Below are 18690 nucleotides of genomic sequence, written 5' to 3'. Positions count from 1 at the left end.
CGGAGGCTTCTTAAGTTTTGATATTCGCGCCGAAACTTAAGAAGAGTGCGTTAAAGCGCAATTTCTCAACAGAAAAATTCACTTTGTTGGATTTACAATAGTTTCTTTTCGAATATACAGTTTTTCAAACCAACTCATGTTCGATAGAGCGCGATTTCATTTTTCACAATTTCGAAATTTTGGTTACAGAACCATACAAGCCATACAGACATCAATTTTTCATCGAAAATTTGAATTTTTTCTGGTGCCAATTGCATGGAATTTTTGAAATTTTCAATTTGCTGGCCGAACTTTTTCTCGTCCCCTCCCCTCCCCCCCACATCTCCCCCCTCCTTACCAAAACTGTAAATGAAATAAATGCCACTGAAACTCTTTCATATACCTTGGAGAATGGAAAACAATACAATAAAAACCGAATATATTTATTGGAAGAATCAGAATGAATTCAGTTTTTGAGCTGACTGACAGGAATTCAGGTGTGGAAAGGACGGAGAAGGATTGAGAGCATTTAGTGTAATTAGTGAGAAAGTAGTCTTGCAGACTCATGGGAGAAGACATTGAGAAAAACGGCCAAGGAATCACAAGAAAAAAGCAAAAGATAAGAAATTTTGACACTGATTAGTCACATTTTTCTATGCTTGAACGGAGATTCTTTCTAGTTTGACAAGACGAAAAGAAGATATCTTTTTGGTAAAAAAAAATAATATTACTGATAGATCATTGTTGTAGAGTAGTCAGACACTTGATGCAACTGCCACCCGATTATTTGAGATTTCCATCAACGCAGGCACTTGAATGAGTCCTTTTATGAATTTACGGTACGCTGCATTGAAGTAAAGAAGGGAAATTGTAGAGAAGGCACTGTTCGCTGGGATGAATAGGACACAGATGTTGATTAGGCCTGGAATAATATTCATATTATAGAAAGTGTTGGAGCTGGAAATTCTGAAGAATTCCATTCTCGGAGAGTCGAAGAAGGTAACACTTGAGGTACCTAGGAGCCAGAAGTAGTTCAAAAGTCTTGAAATTTAGTGTTTCTGGTAGATCAAATCTAGATCTTAGTTTTTGGAGTTGACAACTTTTTGATGTCTTTTCTAGTTATCGAGATATGCAAGACCAAAGTAAGACGGTTGATGAAGAGAACGCAGGCAGAAATTTAACACCACAACTTTAAAGGCGCATATCTCAAAAACTAAAATAGCTATTTAAAAAAATATTAAAAAGTTGTTAATTGGTAAAATATGGAAAATTTTGTGCTGATCATTTTTGTAGTTGACATCTTTTTAGCTTTAGCTTTGCTAGATTTTGAGATATGCATTCTCTATAAAGACTAACGATTGAAACCAGAAATGGAAGAAGTTAAAATGTCTGACTTCTCTGCTCCCTCTTTCTCAATGACGCCAAAAAATAGACATAAATTGAATTTTAGATCTTTTTGTCATAGACGCAGAAAAATCAGGCGCTCTCGCTTCTCTGCGCTTCCCCCTCTAGATGTAAATCTCCTGATTGCCATCTCATATCCCAAGAACCAAATGCCGTATCAAAAAGTTGTCAACTACAAAAATGTGTCAAATTTTATGTAGATTATTTTTGCTGTTGACAGTTTTTTGATAGCTTTTTTAGCTTTTGAGATATGAACGTCTACAGTAGTCTATCTTTTCTCTTTTTTGCGAATTAGATGTTGTGGATTATGGTTTGTTGACTCTAGATTTTGCGTTTTCTGCTCTAAATTCTGCGCCCCGTCGCCCCAGATCTGTTTTTTACGCCTACTATTTCAACGTCATTACCCCCCCCCCCCCCTCCACTTCCCCCTGTCTACCTCAACTCACCTTGCAAATTAGCTGACATCGCCAAAAGATAAAAAAGCATGATAAATGGAAGAAAAAGTACAACCAACGGAGCAGCAACTTGAGCAATTGCAGCCTTGAAAAAAGCGACTTGCAGGCGTTTCGTTCTCACAGAGAAAGTGTCAACCAACTGACTTTTTCGAAGACAAAAAAAGCAATGAGTGATGAAAAATGCGATTTCCACAGTGACCAAAACATTAGTCGAGTATGCCAAAAGGCTCCATCCAGTGATTCTTTTCGATTGAGCAAATGAGCAAACGTCGAAATATAAATCCATTGGACACGGCAACACTGCTAGATATTTCAATTTTAGAAACTCCTGTGTCTCTTCTTGTAAAACCACTGGAATCGTGTTGGTTATCCCCACTGAGAAGTTCAAAATTCCCAAGAGAATCCGAGGACTTTTATGGATTCTATAAGAGAAATCAGTCGTCGGCGCCAGATGTCTATGTCGATTTTCGAAGAGGAGGACGACTGCAGACACGATTCCAGCATAGACGAAATGGACAACGATGACTTGGAATAGAGGACCGACTCCTCTCTCACGAAGGAATCCAATGGAACAACGAACTTGGGCAGGGAAAAAATGGATAGGGGTGGTGAGGATTGAGTAGAATATCGAGAGGAGAAGGAACCTGGAAATGGGAAAAATTGGATGAAATTATTGGTTTTTGGTTAGAAACAAGTGCGCCCTATTGCTAAGTCATAGTTCACTTTACAGCAGTGCGAGGCGTTAGGTGGCGGAAACACGCTCCGTCGCACAACGATTGGCACGGTGCCAAAAAAGAATTGTCTGTGCCAAATTTACATAAATTTAACGTTTACACAGGTATCCTTTAGAAAAGTTATTTTTCTCTACGCATCTCACCTTTCTTCGTTTTTTAAGAGTTTCGGTACAGCGCACTTTACAACACCGCTCTATAAGACTCCAAAACTGAACACTCTTTTTCAAAATCGACATTTGCTGAGTAGCGGCTCAGTGTTTATGCAAATGCGCTCCACTTTAATATACTTCTAGATTAAAAATTGAAATTTTCAAGAAATTGATATGAGCTGTTTGACCACAAACTAGAAAACGGAAACTTACCAAAACTGTAAATGGAATAAATGCCATTTGAACTCCTTCATATACTTCGTTGACTTGAATAGAATACAATAAAAACCAAACATATTTATAGGGAGAATCACCAGAAATTCCAATTTCATCCCGATTAGCAGAAAGTCTTGAGAAGCGAAAACAGAGAAAGTCTCCGTACATTTCGAGTAATTGGTTGCATAGTACTCGGCAAGAGTTATAGGTTTTAAAAAAGACATTTAGAAGGAAACAGAATGAAACAAAATGAGAAAGAATAAAAGTGAAAAAGGTAAGTTTTCCCACGAGGAGATCAGACCAGACACAACTTTCATGCATCAGGAGTCTCGAGTTCAACTATTCTCTTGCAGAGATCTTTGACTAATTTTTTGAACATTTCTGCTTCCATTTTGGTATATGAAGTGGAAGATATGGGGCTGAGTAATTTGCAAGATTTGAAGAGAGCGGGAAATCCCTTTTGTATCAAAATTTTAATGATTGTTTAAATTTTTAGAAAAATTTTATACTTAGGTGTCATTTTATTTGGATTTTTCCTTACTGTGAATCTTTATAAGTTCTTACCTGAATAACAATTAGAGAAAGTTATAGCACGCAGAGAAACGAGAGTGTCTGACTACTCTGCGCCTCCTGCTCACATTTCCACGGGTCTCTTCAACTTTAAAGACGCATATCTAGAAACCGGGAAGAGCTATCAAAAAAACTGTCAACTACAAAAATGATCTACATAAAATTTAACACAATTTTGTAGTTGACAACTTTTTGATACGTCATATGGTTCTTGTGCTATAACGGTAATTAACTAGTTATTTGTCCTACTAGAATTTCGTTTCTCGGTTGCTGGTATCTCACGCTTTTTATTTCGGCAACCTCAAGCAATATCAAAAAGTTATTAACTACAGAAATGAAGATCTGTGTTTGATCTACATAATTAAGATTTTATTGGAATTTCGAATCAATAGAATAAACCACTACTCCAGCGTCCAAAGCCGAAGTACAGTCAGGGTTTTGAACAAGAAAAACTTTTAATAATTTATTCATTTACAACCAAAAAACCACATAAGAATTTATCAAAAACTAGAAACAATAGCCACTCTGCTAATTGAGTTGTCCTGTCCTATTCCGAGAATCTTCTTCACAAAATTTCGATATGGAACATTGAAAATGATGACAGCAGTTGTGGAGAATACACTATGAGATGGGATGAATAGGATGCAGATGTTGATGAGTCCTGGAACATTCGGTATGATGCAACTGCGCTCTGTTGAGATTTTAATGGAGCGCACTTTCTTCCAAAGACACCAAAGACCGAACTCAAAAAATATCAAAATTTAATTCCCACAAAAGAAGTTTGTAAACGAAAAAATGAAATCACGTTTTCAGATCATTCCCAGAGAGAATGTGGGAAAACAAAACTTGATTTTAAATTGTACTTTTTGACAAAGACCAGGTTTATTTGAATATCCTTATTATAGTTTTACATCGGGACTACTGTAGCTACAGTAACCTAAGGAAATTTTCTCAAATACCGTAAAACCTGTAATAAAGGTGCATGTTCGTAGCTGTATATCTCGGTTCCCAAGGGAAACATGAAAAAGCTGCAAACTGACAAAATATAGCTTTTTGTTCATAGAATATTTCCCTAATTAGAATAATTTTCATATCTTTAAAAACACCCGATATATAATGCTAAAAACGTTTTCTAGTGCAGGGGGTGCCCTCTATAACAGGTTTTACGGTAGCTTCAGTAATCAGGAACTCTTGTCATGTCTTGTCACCGTATTTGACGATTTCAGAAGCGCCAAACGCGCCCCAGCCTCCTACCTGTACGTACCTGGTAAATACTGCGTTGTTCCCACAATATAAATCAATAAAGCCAATGGAATTATTAGAACGGAAATCGGAGAAGCCACCTGTGCGATTCCTGCTCGAAAAAACGCCTTTTGTAATTTCTTCGTCCGTTTTGAGAAGCTATTAATATTTCGACTTTTTCGAAGATACATAAAACTGTGAATTATGAAAAAAATGACTTGAATTGGAATCAAAAGACTAGTGATAAGTAATCCAAGATTCCAGATATTTGGGTTTCTCTCGACTGCACCCGAACAAGAATCGAAATATAATTCAGTTGGACAAGGCAATATTTTCAGATATTCCAACTTCAACGTCTCCTGATTCGCATCTTGTAACATCACTGACCATAAATTGGAACTTCCAACGAAAAAATTAAAAAATCCAAGAAAAAATCTATGAAAACCTTTGATATTGTAGAAGATATCAGTTGAAGGAACCAAATGTCGATGACGATTTTCGAATAATAAGATAACAGCAGAAACGATTCCACCGTATACCAAGTTGATTAGATACACTTGATATCTAGAACTGATTCCAAAATCTCGAAAGAAGCCAACGGAACACCGGACTTCTGCGGGGTAGAAGTGATAAGGAGTTGTGAGGATTGTGTAGAATATTGTCAGGATTAGAAACCTGGAATTTCGGAAATAAATTTACTAGTTCTTTAAATTATCATAAATTTGAAAAATATCGGTCAACAATCGCGCTCTACTGCGAAAAAGAATCGCGCATAATCATTGTTTTGACTGTAAACTGTAAACTCGAAAGGGCAAGAATCATTGAAATGTTCAAAAAAGCTTGACCAGCAATCTCGCTCCACCGAAGCTTTGAAAATAATTTATTTTTCTCTGCGTCTCTTCAGAAAGTTTCAACTATTTCGGTGGAGCGAGGTTGTAAAACACTCGGCGTGCTAACAGAAAGCGCACAAATTTCATTACAAAACGAGAACAGCTCAAAATCTTCGCCTTATAGAGATTTTTCTGTGAAATATGAGCAAAATATAGTACATTCCAACCAAAAAAAACGAACAACTTTTTTCAATAAAAACTTATCTTACAATTTCGGTAGGGCTAGAAATAACATTAAAACCGCAAAACCACAAAATATATTTCAAATTTTAAATATTTTCAGCGCAATGACCTAACTTTTCCTCGTCCCTCGTCCCCTCTCCTTACCAAAATTGCATATGAAACAAATGGAATTGAAACTCCTTCATATATTTCGGAGTTTTACAGATAATACAATAAAATCCGAACAAATTGATCGGAACAATCACAAAAAATTGAGATTTCGCGCCAATCGATAAGAATTCTGGAGTGGAAAAGATAGAAAATGATTGCTGGCATTTTGTGTAGTTTGTAGTGTAGTATTCAAGGAGAGTTGTCGGTAAAGAATACATTGTAAAACTTCTTTAAAAAAGAAAAATGAAATCAGAGACGGAAGTGAAGAACATCGTCGAATTCTTCTGATTCTGATTCCGCTCTAGTGAATTTTGGAGTTTGTACTAATTGATCAGATGATCTCAGAGCACTATGTAAAAAAGTTTATATAGATAGGAATTTTGCGAAAAAAAAGTGAAATAAATACAATTTTTGATTGGTCTCAGGTCTCGACACGAGAAACAAAAAAGTTGGGGTAAAAGATAGAAACTATAGAAAATATTACGAGAAAAAATATATACTAATGGATCCATTAATGGAATCGATTATGACTGGAAAAGTGGGGAAAAAAGCTCAGGGTATGGAAAAATAAAAGAGTTGAATTATTATTCTTTATACAAAATTAATCATCCAATTTGCCTTCTTCGTCTAAGAATGATCCCATCGCACCCAGATATCCTTCGTGTTTCAAATACAATGCTTCGATTTCTCCCTGAAAACAGAAACGTAGTTAGAGACTATAGAAAGTATGCTCTAATGAATGAAGTCCAATGGAGCGTGATTGCTTACCCTGCTCCAATAATTTATAGCAAACGAGAGAGTTCTCATGGTGATGGGATCTTGTCGAATGAAGTATCCTCCAAAGTATATCCTCTTCAAATTGTATCGGGTACCGTATAAATATGCCATCTGTCCAATATTATTGCTGACCATCAGAAGAAGTGACTTTGCAATGTCTTCTGGCTTATGCACTTGTTTCTTTGGCGTCTCTCCGAACCTATTACATTTTGCCATTGATCCAGCGATGAGATCAGCTTTCAGTTTGAGTTCATCATACGATCCACCGTATATGTCACTGACCAACTTATCCACATTTCGATGGTCTCCTTTGTTCGCCATTTCGAGAAGTTCATCGAAATCTGGAAGACAAAAGAGAGTTAGATTTAGCTTAAAGAGGAGTGGTTCTGCCCTTGATTTTAACATAAATTTCTAAAAATCAGCGAAATTTGCGATTTTTTGCTCAAAAAAGTTGAAAAACTTTCAATTTTATCTCAGAATTTCAGTTTTCTCTATGAATGTCCCATCTGAAAATCGTGCTGCACACCTCTTTTTGCAATAAATGTGTTAGGCTCCGCCCACTATTTTCAATTTTGCGGCATGGTTTTTGAAACTACGCTCCAATGTATTTTGTAGTCAAAAATTTCAAAGCTCCGCCCCTTCCCTATCTGCCAAACTCACTTTGTGCAGGTGTCAAAAGACTTCCGAGTCCCATAAAAGTTCCACCACCCATCGAACTTCCACCAACTCTTTCATAACTCGTTGGCGAATCCACTTTCAGAATACTGATACCAGTTCCGATATTGACAAGAAGAAACGGGTAGATCAAGTCGGCAGCAATCGGGCGGTATTGGAATCTGGAATTAGAATAATCGAGATGATGGGAGAGTTCTACGAGAGAATTGCTTACTTATTGAGTCCAATAGCGTCATGATGATAAGTGAAACTCTCGTCGACATTTGTGCTCAAAAGGAAGTTTACTCCATAGATCAATGAGCGCATTTCGTCGGTTCTTTGTAGGCGAACACCCAATTCTTTCATTATAATTTCAGAATATTTGTATGATCCCCCGCCAGTGCAATGGATGACATCTCCGGCTTTACGGTCTGTCCATACCTGAAAAAATCACAAGATTTTGAGATGTGGATGCCGATTTACGGTGAGAAACCAAAGTAAATTGACAGCAAAAATCCTAAATTACCTCTCTCAAAAAGTTGATTAGCCTGTCCAAATCGGTGAACTTCTTGAAGTTGACAAGCACTCTCTTGCCATCTTCATAGGCATACTTCCGCTTCTGTCCATTCTTTTCCTCTGGTAACTCGTCATCCATCACTGACGAGTAGACAACTTTAATCAGTGTCCCTCCGATATCTACCGACACTCGGCTAGTCTTCCGGAACTTTTCGAAAGTATCACAAGCTGGCAGAATGACGTATGGAGTTTTTGGTGCTTTCTGGGTTGGACGGGGGACTGTGGCAGTGGTGGTTGAGGTTGGTGGGACGGTGGGAGCGATGTCGGTAGAAGGCGCACGTGGAGAGACACATCCTGTCGCCGAGTCGACTCGTCTGGAAACAAAGTACGTGAGTTGGCCTCTTAGTCAGCATGTTTTTTTTTGCGAATGAAGACGAAAAAGAAATAAAATTCCATTAAAATCAGAATAAAGACGACGAGAACAGCGATTTTCGTCGTTTCTCTGTGAAATTGTTGAGTAAATCAACCCAAAACAGAGTTAAAAGTTAAAGTTCGGTCCGACGAACTGTTCGTCGTAAATCGACACCAAAGAGCCGAAAGTCGTGTCGATTTACGGGTAAGCAAGTCACTGTTAAGCAACGCGAACTTTGCTTTTCCGAACTCATTTCATTAATTTTGATGAAAAAGCTATAGTGAATCAACAAAAGTTTAACGTTTTCAGACATAAAACGGTCAGAAAACTCGAAATCGCTTGAAAAAATCGCCCAACTCACTTTAATTTCGATGCCAACAATAGCTCATCCATCACTGGATCTTCTGTTTCAGCGGCTCTCTGAAACTTGAAAATTGAATATTTCTGTCATTTCGTTATTTCAGAAATTCAATTTTTCACAAAACCTTTTCCTTGATCACCAGAATCTTTCGAATCTTTGGTGGTGTTCTCCGCAAGTTTGGCGGACTGCCACGTGGCGAAATTCGCCTCGATGAGACAGATGTGTGGCCCATTTTTGAGAGAGTTGAGACACTTGAAAAAAGAGATATTTGAGCATAGATAAGGAACTATAAGATTTAAAAAAGAGAGAAAAAATGGCGAAAAAATAAAACAAATTTCATTAAAACACAACAAAGGGAATCGGGAGATCTGTTCAAAAAATGGAAATTGAAGATCGAATTGAAACAATAAAAGTCAGTCGAAATGCTTCACATTTTCTCTATTCGGTTATCAGTAGGCAAAGGGGCGGGGCAGTTGAAATTTTTGGAGAAAAAAGCAAAAATCACACCAGTACTTGTTATCTTTTTCCTATCGTTTTGGGGACGACGAAAGGGTTTTGTGACGTTTTTTTATTCGGTTCGATGTGCGAACTTTGACGATGATTTGGGATGAAAAGGTAAACAAAGTTGGAGAAAATTGCAAGAGAAATTTGTACTTTTGGAGAGGTAGAGAGAGAAAGTGCAGATGTTCTTAGAAAAAAAAAGTGTGAAAAAGGGAGAAGATTGATAAAATATCACTGACCACCTGATACGGAAGTCTAGTCTTCTTTTCTCCAAAGTTCAGAAAGCAATGCGGTCGAGACATTTCTAGAGAAAAGTACAGTAGATCATGCTAACAAACTCTCAGACATTCTTCATACAGAATAGCTGAAACTTCTATGTTCGATGGAGCGCGTTTCTAAACTTGACGACTCTACACTATAGGCTATAAGTGTGATGAAAAGTCCGGTAGAGCGCACATACCAAATTTCTACCATTCTACCTACAGAAATGACTCAAAAACTCCCAATATGAGTGTCTTTAAAAACGCACCCAGAACCGGAAAACCCATCTCTCTAATCCTCTCTAATAAGTTACACATTGAAAAAGAACACGCCACATTTTACCCATTCCTTATCATCAAAAAAAGAAAAAAACCCCTACATCGTTGTCATCTCCTCTCGCCAATAAAAAGTTGAGAGAATAGAATGTGGAATGAAAAAAAATCGGAGTTTAAATATACTCTGCAAAGGAAACAGAACTTCGGAGCACAAACAAATAGCAGCTGATAAGCTTTCAGCCTATGGTCCGATCGTACGATATTTGGAGAAATTATTCACGTGAATTGACATGTGAAGCCATTTCTGATATGATAAGGAGATGAGAGAGAGGGATGGTGTGAAGAGACGCAGAGAAATGTGATTGCTCGACGAGCTTGCAGTTCTTTGATTTTGCTGATTACCGAATAGAATAGAAAATGTGAAGAAGAAAATAGAAAACAGAACAGTTTTGCAAGTGCGCTCTAGCTGAACTATGGAATTCGACAGGGCGCAGTTACAAAAACTTCACAATAACGAAACAGAGAAAAATAACAAAAATAAATATTAGAAAACAAGAACTTTCCTCCTAGTTAGCTGGTGACGATCCAGAACTTTGACGTTGTCGATTTCCAACGAAAAGTCCACGAACGTTGATTCCGACGACTCCAGATGACTGTGACGAGTCGGAAGAAGGCGATGGGGTGCTGAAATGAAGGGAAATTTGAAAAAAAATTTTGAAAAAAATGTCGTAAGCGAGATGAAAATGTCTCAAGAAAAGAAGGGAATCGGGAGGGAAAAATGGGTGACTAAGCGAGCGCTCAAGACGGCAGAAAGATTCAGATCGTGCGACGATTGGGGAAAGAAACGAGCGATCGGCACAAAGACTTTTGAAGAAGAATGGAAAGAAAGAAATCGAAATGGAGGGTAGAGAGATTTATATGTATAGAAATATATGTAATGCGTGGGAAACTGAAAAACTTTATTTTCGATTTTGAAGGAAAAAAGAGCATTGAGCGATTTTAGATAGGAAGGAAACGGTGGGGGCGGAAAGAGATTTTGGATTGGAAATTGAACAATTTCAAAACAAAATCAGGAAGGAGGAAAACTTCCGGATTCTACGCATTCTGCTAAGTTGCAAAGGTGCTCTATAGAAACCTAGTGTGCGCGCTCTACCGAAACTGAAGAAAATTGTGTGCGAAATTGAGAGAGGTTTTTGCTGAAACTCAATAGAGCACTTTTGCTAAAAACTCGTAACATCTTTGTATAATTTATGTAACTGCGCTCTACCGAAACTATTCAGAAAATTTCAGAATGATGATAAAAAAGGTACGATGGAGCGCATTTTCAGCATAAAAACTCAAATTTAAAGGTAAAAATGAAACCGAAAATGAGTATATTTTGCCTGGTAATACCTAATGATCACCTATAATAATCGCTATGTTTACCAATAACATCGTTGCCATGTGATTATCATGTGCGGAGTGGTTTCGAGATAGAAAAATAAATTATTTTAATAATAGGTTTCCACAAACTAGCTCTACCGTAATCCTTCTGAAAAAATCTCAAGATCGTACTGTATGTTCGCAAGCTTCTTGCAGGCCAAATTCCAGCGCAAGTCAAGTTTAATTTCTCAGATTAAGCCATTTCTAGCCCGGCTGCCCAATAATATCAGAACTTTTTGAAATTCCGACAAAAAACATCAATTTTTCAAGTTCAAAGTATGCCCCCTGGGGAGGGATTATAGTCATGTTCCCTTCCTGAACTCGTTCACAAAATCCGATTATCTAGAGTTAACTGAGAAAGAACAGAGAACTTTGTACCCCTGCAAAAACAAAAAAAAAGAGGAATGGAATGCTTTCAGCGAGAAATAGATTTCCAACCTCCTTTCGTTTCCTCCTGTGAATCTGCTTCTTCTAGCGACGGCGGTGTTTCTTTGAAGTGATGGGGGAGGCGTTGGTGGAATGCCAGCGAAATACGCTTTTGGAGGAGGAACTGGCACCGGATGGTATGGAATTCGCCATGAGGTACTTTGGAATGCACGAATCACTGAAAGAGATGGTAGATGATATTAACTCGGCACAGTTCTTACAACTGCGCTCCACCGAAACCGAGAAAAATTGTGTGCGAAATTGAGAGAAAGAAAGACTTTTCAAAAGGATTTCGGTGGAGCGCAGTTGTAAGAACTGTGATGAGCAAATAAGAAAGGAGAAATTGGAAAGAGAAAATGGGGGAATGAACAGTTCGATATACATGAAAAGAAGATTGAAGTTCATGCAGAAGTATACTGTGACACAAAATGCGCTCTACCGAAGCTCATTCTCAGGTTCGCTAGAGCGCGTTCGCCTGTGTTTCAGTTAAGTTTTGGCAGACGAATTTTCAGAGAAAGCGCATTTCCCAAGATTTTACTTATTTCAAGAATAAAGTTACTAACGAAAAGAAAAAATAATCCATTTTCTGAAAAGTGCTTATTTAGTCTCATGCATACCCGGTAATTTAGCCGTCGGTTTCGTCTCTTGCACATTCGGTTTCACGGCTTCCACCTTCTTTTCTTTCTTCTTCTTCTCGTCTAAATCTTCCCTAGAAAAATCGCGAATCACATTCTTTTCGACTGGTGGTGGAAGAAGGTGTGAGGATATCAGTGGAACAGAGACTCGTGGTGATGGAGTGATCTGGAAAAGAAAAATAGATTTCGTATTGAGGAAGATGGGGGTGAAATGAGTATTAGAAATTGGTCAAAGGTGGATGAAATGGATGAAAAAGAAGCCTCCAAATGGGGGAATAATCTGTTTCGAGGGGCACCTGTCAGGTTCATTAAAGAGGATATAGGTCATCATAGAAGCAGGTGGTTTAGAAAACAGATTAATGGATCTATAGGCAGGAGCAGGTAAGTGGGGTTTCTAATTAGGAGAACGTGAGTGTACTGTGTTCCAGAGACTCGTTGATGGAGGCGCATAGCAAAAAGTCTCTATTAGCACGGCACGCTTCTTACAACTGCGCTCTACCGAAACCGAATAAAATTGTGTGCGAAATTGAGACACTCAGAGAAGAAGAGACATTTTTCAAAAGGATTTCGGTAGAGCGCAGTTGCAAGAACCGAGCTATCAAAATCTCACCCACGTCAACTTTTAAATTTCCTCTGAAAACTCACAGCAGCTCTTGCCAATGCCATAGTAACCGAACTCGTTGACGACGATGCGGAGGCTGGTCTGACTAGTGTCGAATTGAAAAATGTAGGTGGTGGAACATTCATTTTGGGTAATTGAAAAGGGGGTGGACGTGTGATGTCTGGAGCATCGAATGGAAGAGTTGCTCTCTCGAATGCAGATGTCAGCATTTTGGAGTAGGAATTGACTGAAAACGGTTAGCTTTTGTATTAAATCGGTGGAATTATTGAAAAAAACCGCTCCTCCGAAATACCGAGAGAGCACGTTTTTCTTCTATTCGCTCGGCACAGTACTTACAACCGCGCTCCACCGAAACGCCTTTGAAAAATGTCTCTTTTCCTCTAAGTCTCTCAATTTTGCACACAATATTTCGATAGAGCTCGGTTGTAAGAAGGGTACCATGCTAATACTTACACTTCCATCCATAATCTTTCTTCAAAGTGTCCATGTTCTCTTCGTAGAGCTTCTTAGCTTTTGAGCCTTCTTCCTTACGACATTCATCCAGAAGTCTAGATAAAAAAAGATGTTTAAAATAAAGAAAATATATTAAAAATCCTCACTCAAATTGCATTTTTCTCTTTTTCATCAAATTATCCGACGCCACTTCCAGAAACATCGCCTCATTAATCGCATTCCGAAGTGTCTCGTCACTATGCATTAAGACATGCTGAAACTTATTATTTATTTGAAAGAGAACATGTATTGATGTGTTTTATTTACATTTTCAGACTGTATCAGACTGCCAACTTTCTTTTTCCATGTGTTGAAATCGAGAAACAACGGATCGGAGGCTCGTCGTTTCATCAAATTCTCCAGTGATTCCTCATGAATCAGTCCCTCCTCATCGTCGTCGTCTTCTGACTCGTATCTCATCACTGAATATCTGGAAATATCCCATAATATTTCCAGAAAATAGACTACAATATAGCATGTTTTCTGTCGTGGGAAAAGAATACAACGTGGCTTTCGGAAGACACAGAGAAACGGAGACAAGAATATGAACGATGGAGCTTGCGCTTTTAAAAGAGTGCAGACATGAAAAGGAAAACGATAGCGGCCGAGAGAGATAGATAGAAGAAACCGAATGAGACTTTTTTGCGGTAAAAACATGCAAAATATCGATTTGGGACTGTTGAAAGGAGAGTATGTGTCGACAAATGCGAAAAATATACTTTTTTTTTATAAAATGAAGTAAAATCATAAAATTTCGGCATTTTTTCAACGAAATTTAAAATTTTTGAGAATCTAAATATAAGCAATTTTATCAAAAAACACTAGTTTCAGAGATATTTTAATTCAGTTTTTGCCTTTAAGTAATTTCGTGATTTCATCTTATTTAGAGAAAAATTGAGGAGATGTACATATTTTCACCATTAAAACAGCTTGAAACTCGAAAAATAAAACCCGTAAACTGCGGGCTGATTTTCCCCCGGATTTTCTAGATATTTTTCATGAAGATTGCTTTCAATCCTCACCGATTCGACTTCCAGCACTCGTCTTTCAAAGCAGAGTCCGAGATCATCTGAAACCTTCCAATTTCAAAAGATCAAATGAAATTCCTTATTCCAAATTCAGAAATAGAGCTAGAACCATCGTTAACTGAAAATCTTGAAAACACTTGAGTAATTGGTTTGTTCCATTATTTATTTCGAAAGTTGTGAAAGAAAAAACTGAACGGAAAAAGCAAAAGGACAGAGATTCAAATTCTGAAAACGAGCAAGAACATCTCAAATCCACCAAACAATCAGAAAAACTCATTTAATGAGGTTTTCAAATGATTTGGCAACACAAAAAAGCGAGAAAAAATGAGAAAGCTGAATCAATAATTATCAAAATACGAAGAAAAAGAAATGAGTGATTCGAGAGATTTGGAGAGAATTTGTGGGGAAAATGAGACAATTATTAAAAGAATTTCAGACAAGATCAAATGAATCAAGTCTTATTAAAAGGGGAAAAAGTGTGAGGGTATTTGGTAAAACGTGGCTTTTCTTTTGAAGAAAAGATGATTAGATTGCTGCTGCCCGGCCGACGCCGAAATTATGATTGATTGAATTGAAGGCTTCTCGATTGATGTTCTGAAATTAAAAGAGAATTAGTACAGTGTCAGCTATTGCTCATTTCCGTATTAAATGAGATGGATAATTTCCGTTTCCCTTTGTTATAATTGTGCTAATGGTTCCCATGTTGGCAAGGGAGCAGAAATTGAAGACCAATTACGTCAAAAACCACTCAGTTTTCTTATGACGGCTCGTGACTTCGTTTTTAGTATAAACAATTATATTCTCAAGGTCCCATTGCCCTTTTCGAATATAAACAGTTCCCTTATGCACCAGACACCCCCTGCCTGTTCTTGTTTCCTCTTACTTCCCTCCTCCCCTTTCCGACTCAAATTACTTCGGATCGGTTGGTAAGGGTTGACCTGTATGATGACGACAGGAAACGAGGAGACAGTACGGACCATTGAAGAGACAACAGACAATTTGGGGGGAAGGGTCAGGTTGAGTCAAGGTCTTCTCGCTTTTTTGTATGATGAAGGGGAGGGGGGAAGTCGCGCGAAAATGTGTATAATCTGATCTCCGTTCAGGTCGTTGCCCCGTCGCCACGGCTATTTGAGGATTTGTAAATGAGAAGTTGGCGAGAAATGGAAGAAAAAAGCATTGTAATAGCGCCCTCTTTTTCTATTGAGAAAATCGGGGATAAGCTCAGCGAATTATTCTGAACGACACCTTCTAAACAACACGGGCGGTCTCCTCTTTTAGTGCTCAGTGACCCGTTATTACTCCCCCCTTTCCCGACTACAAAGAATCGTACATTTCCCTCATTTGGGGCGGAAGACGAGTTGGGTTCCAAAACAAAACCAACACTTGTCTTCTCATTAAGAGCCACACGCCGACCGATGGAATGTGAGCACACGCGTCGTCAGAGTACACTTTTGCATTTCTTTTCCGCTGCTACACTAAACGGTCCAAGACCAAATAAGGACTCTTTATGCATATAAATCCCTTGATCAAACACGCAGACGATTCGGTCAACTTCTTTTGTACTACACTTACTTTTCTGAGCGAGTGAGAGAGAGCCATTGCATCAATCATCATGATTTCGAAGAAGAAGAGAGAGGAGGAAGATATTGAATATTTGGAATGAAGTGGCTGAGGGAAACAGTTGAGATACCGGAACACGATAGATGGAAAAGAAGAGAGAGAGAGAGATGCAGACTAGAACAGGATAAGAAGGAGAAATCAACTTCTTCCAGATTTCTAGTTGGCAGCGACAGCGGCCGGTGCACTTGTCTCTTGTTTCACAGCAACTGGCTCATCAGCGGTATCTGTAACCTCTCCGGTAGCTCCCTCCTCTTTGGCGGCCTCTCCTTCTCCGGCAGCAGCGGCGGCGGCGTCGTCCTTTGGCTCGTCGACGGCAGCGGTGGATTGACGGCTTCTCTGAAAGAATTTAATGCTTATGGTATGATATGAAGAGCTGAAACGTACTCTGAAGAAGCCAAGAATAGTGTTCAAGAGTCCACTCTTCACAACACTGTTAGCCAATTGAACAATAGTGTCGACATTGAATCCTTCCTTGTCGAACTTTTCCTTGGCTCCGACTCCGAGTTGCCAGAGAGTCTGGAAGACAGCCGAGTATCCAGCCTTTCCCTTCTCAAGAAGATCATCACTGGTGACTGGAGCAGTCTCAGTTCCAAGAGCCTGTTGAGCCCAGGTTCCGAAAGCGTCGATGTTCTTCTTCTGGACCTCTTTTTGAGCGGCAGCGTCGGCGTTCTCCTCGGCAGTGGCGACTTCGACGGCTCCTGGCTGAAAATTGAAAGAATGTTATGTTATCAATGAAGATATCTTATCATGTCCAGGAATTTCCTCTCCACAAATTTCACTAATTGATTTTGACACCTTCCGACCTATTTGCATATCATTATCACTTCCGTTCGCTATCATCTTCTTCATTATCCCTTCAACATACCTGAAGAGCGTTGGCCAACTTGACGAGAACATCACCATCCTTGAAGAATCCGAGGAATTGGTTGCGAGTGGTGGCTTGATCCTTTCCTGGGATGGTCTTGCGATCTCCCTCCTCTGGGATAGCGGTCTTTTGGACCCAGTCGATGACTTGGAAGTTAGCCTGAAATTATGATGATTACTTGGTGTTTCTTTGGATTCCACTCTGCTTCTCGTGTTCAGAAAATGACACAAATAGTCCTTTTCTTCTCCCCCGGGGGAACACTCTTTGCAACAACGCTCTCTTATTTGACTCGAAACAAGAGGACGACATGCAATTGCACCAGAATAGAGAATGGGTTCCACTTGTGCATGCAAGGAAGAAGAAGACATATCGTTTCAAGTTCAAAAAACTGCTTCTGAAGATTAACGAGGTTGGTGCAGAATCTATTGCGAAATCGAGTGAGCTTTGGAGCTCATTGTTTCGAAAGTTTGTGACGAAAGGGGATTAGCTTCTATATTGAAACAGGGACCACTCTCATGGAAACCGCAAGTTTTCTCGATTTACGCCGGTTATCTTACCGTAAATCGACACCGATCTCGGCTCTTCTCATTCTCTACCGTACTCTCTCTCTCTCTCCTCCTAGAAATCTAAACCATCAGCAGACATCCCTTTGGACAACCATTGTAAACGTTTGCAGGCCTCGTTTCGTTATCCGAAAAAGAGTTGCGCAAGAGTCTGATGTGCGCGCAGTTAGTTACATTACATTACAATGTACAGGTCTCTCTCTCTGTGAAGAGAACTAGTGAAGAGAGGAGAGGAGAGATTGGCACAGCTGCCCTTTTACAGAGTGCCGACACGTTTGACTATCTCAACGGCGCGATCAAATAGAGAGAGAGAGAGAACCTTGCAAATAGCAAAAGGTGATACATTGTGGAATATAAATATCTGATGAGTGAGAAATGAACTTTTTTTGTGGATTTAGGGATCGGGTTTCGCAAGGTAGAAAACTGCGGTAATTTGAATTTTGTTGTAGCAGGCGGAAACAGCTGCCACCATCTGTCGTCCTAATACTCACCTTATGAACAGCTTGAGGGATTTGCTGAGCAATCCATCCGAGAACATCCTCCTTTGGATCCTTTGGTGCTTCTGGCTCCTTTGGAGTAGCAGCCTCCGCATCACGATGCTTTCCCCATCTCTTGTTGAAAGTGAAGCGACGAGCAACACCTCCAGACTTCTTCTTCTCTTCTGGAGCTGCGGCGGCGGCGTCTCCTTCAGCTGGAGCAGCGGTAGCGTCAGCAGCAGCTACACCTTCTTCAGCAACCTTTGGAGCTTCCTCGGCAGCGACTGGAGCTGCTGGAGTGTCGACTGGTGGCTCAGAAGTTGGAACTTCTGGAGCCTTCTCTTCAGCGACGATTTCGTCGACTTTCTTGATTTCGTCAGACATTATTGATGTGTTTGTAGTGGTTGGTTAGTGACGAGTGAAAACTGCAAAAGGATTAGACTCATTAATTTTCGTAAGGGAGGAACGAAAATAGGAGAAAGAAGAGAAGGACAAGAATAAAAAAAAGAGAGAGAAATTGTGAAATGAGAAAAACAGAAGACACTGGACTGCATCGCAGTCGTCGTCCCCATGAAAGTCAACTCAATTACGGGGGTAATCGAATAGAGAGCCTTCTCCCACTGGCTCAGAGCACATTTTGGTAGGCAAGAGACAAAACTGAAATGAGCGCATAGGCTTGCTCTCGTAGGACGAGAAAAGCACTAATTGCACTCGGCTTCTGAGAGGAAGAGGGGAGCTCATTTTCTATTCTAGAATCGTCTTAACGAATGGGTTTTGGGTTGAGATGAAGATGGCAAAAAATGAGGGAAAAA

At 39.3% G+C, this 18690-nt stretch overlaps 7 protein-coding genes across 7 annotated transcripts; 2 read left to right on the top strand and 5 right to left on the bottom strand.

Annotated features, from left to right (window-relative positions):
• Positions 1 to 734: 734 nt before the first annotated feature.
• Positions 735 to 2975, bottom strand: GCK72_002737 (uncharacterized protein; the record flags this gene model as incomplete). Its single annotated transcript, XM_003111846.2, has 3 exons — positions 735 to 901; positions 1830 to 2482; positions 2935 to 2975. 3 exons carry the CDS (start codon positions 2973 to 2975, stop codon positions 735 to 737), a joined length of 861 nt encoding a protein of 286 aa, XP_003111894.2.
• Positions 2976 to 4007: 1032 nt separating this feature from the next.
• GCK72_002736 (uncharacterized protein) lies at positions 4008 to 6190 on the bottom strand (the record flags this gene model as incomplete). The annotated part of the gene is made up of 3 exons (XM_053723569.1): positions 4008 to 4168; positions 5195 to 5424; positions 5967 to 6190. 3 exons carry the CDS (start codon positions 6188 to 6190, stop codon positions 4008 to 4010), a joined length of 615 nt encoding a protein of 204 aa, XP_053592214.1.
• A 383-nt stretch (positions 6191 to 6573) lies between these two features.
• GCK72_002735 (uncharacterized protein) lies at positions 6574 to 8924 on the bottom strand (the record flags this gene model as incomplete). The annotated part of the gene is made up of 7 exons (XM_003112133.2): positions 6574 to 6663; positions 6741 to 7090; positions 7410 to 7585; positions 7639 to 7844; positions 7930 to 8293; positions 8693 to 8751; positions 8817 to 8924. The coding sequence occupies 7 exons, from the start codon at positions 8922 to 8924 to the stop codon at positions 6574 to 6576; spliced, it is 1353 nt and encodes a 450-aa protein (XP_003112181.1).
• Positions 8925 to 10295: 1371 nt separating this feature from the next.
• On the bottom strand, positions 10296 to 13746 carry GCK72_002734 (uncharacterized protein; the record flags this gene model as incomplete). The annotated part of the gene is made up of 7 exons (XM_003111847.2): positions 10296 to 10413; positions 11590 to 11755; positions 12195 to 12378; positions 12858 to 13060; positions 13288 to 13382; positions 13434 to 13540; positions 13594 to 13746. The coding sequence occupies 7 exons, from the start codon at positions 13744 to 13746 to the stop codon at positions 10296 to 10298; spliced, it is 1026 nt and encodes a 341-aa protein (XP_003111895.2).
• A 2267-nt stretch (positions 13747 to 16013) lies between these two features.
• GCK72_002733 (uncharacterized protein) lies at positions 16014 to 17010 on the top strand (the record flags this gene model as incomplete). The annotated part of the gene is made up of 3 exons (XM_053723568.1): positions 16014 to 16332; positions 16387 to 16584; positions 16730 to 17010. 3 exons carry the CDS (start codon positions 16014 to 16016, stop codon positions 17008 to 17010), a joined length of 798 nt encoding a protein of 265 aa, XP_053592213.1.
• GCK72_002732 (uncharacterized protein) lies at positions 16131 to 18262 on the bottom strand (the record flags this gene model as incomplete). The annotated part of the gene is made up of 4 exons (XM_053723567.1): positions 16131 to 16310; positions 16359 to 16676; positions 16840 to 16998; positions 17894 to 18262. The coding sequence occupies 4 exons, from the start codon at positions 18260 to 18262 to the stop codon at positions 16131 to 16133; spliced, it is 1026 nt and encodes a 341-aa protein (XP_053592212.1).
• Positions 17147 to 18290, top strand: GCK72_002731 (uncharacterized protein; the record flags this gene model as incomplete). Its single annotated transcript, XM_053723566.1, has 2 exons — positions 17147 to 17276; positions 18049 to 18290. The coding sequence occupies 2 exons, from the start codon at positions 17147 to 17149 to the stop codon at positions 18288 to 18290; spliced, it is 372 nt and encodes a 123-aa protein (XP_053592211.1).
• Positions 18291 to 18690: the final 400 nt, after the last annotated feature.

Source organism: Caenorhabditis remanei, chromosome I (assembly GCF_010183535.1).
Source record: "Caenorhabditis remanei strain PX506 chromosome I, whole genome shotgun sequence".
Classification (NCBI taxonomy): domain Eukaryota; kingdom Metazoa; phylum Nematoda; class Chromadorea; order Rhabditida; family Rhabditidae; genus Caenorhabditis; species Caenorhabditis remanei.
Note: the sequence above shows the minus strand (reverse complement) of the source record. Positions and strands in the feature narration are given on the sequence as shown.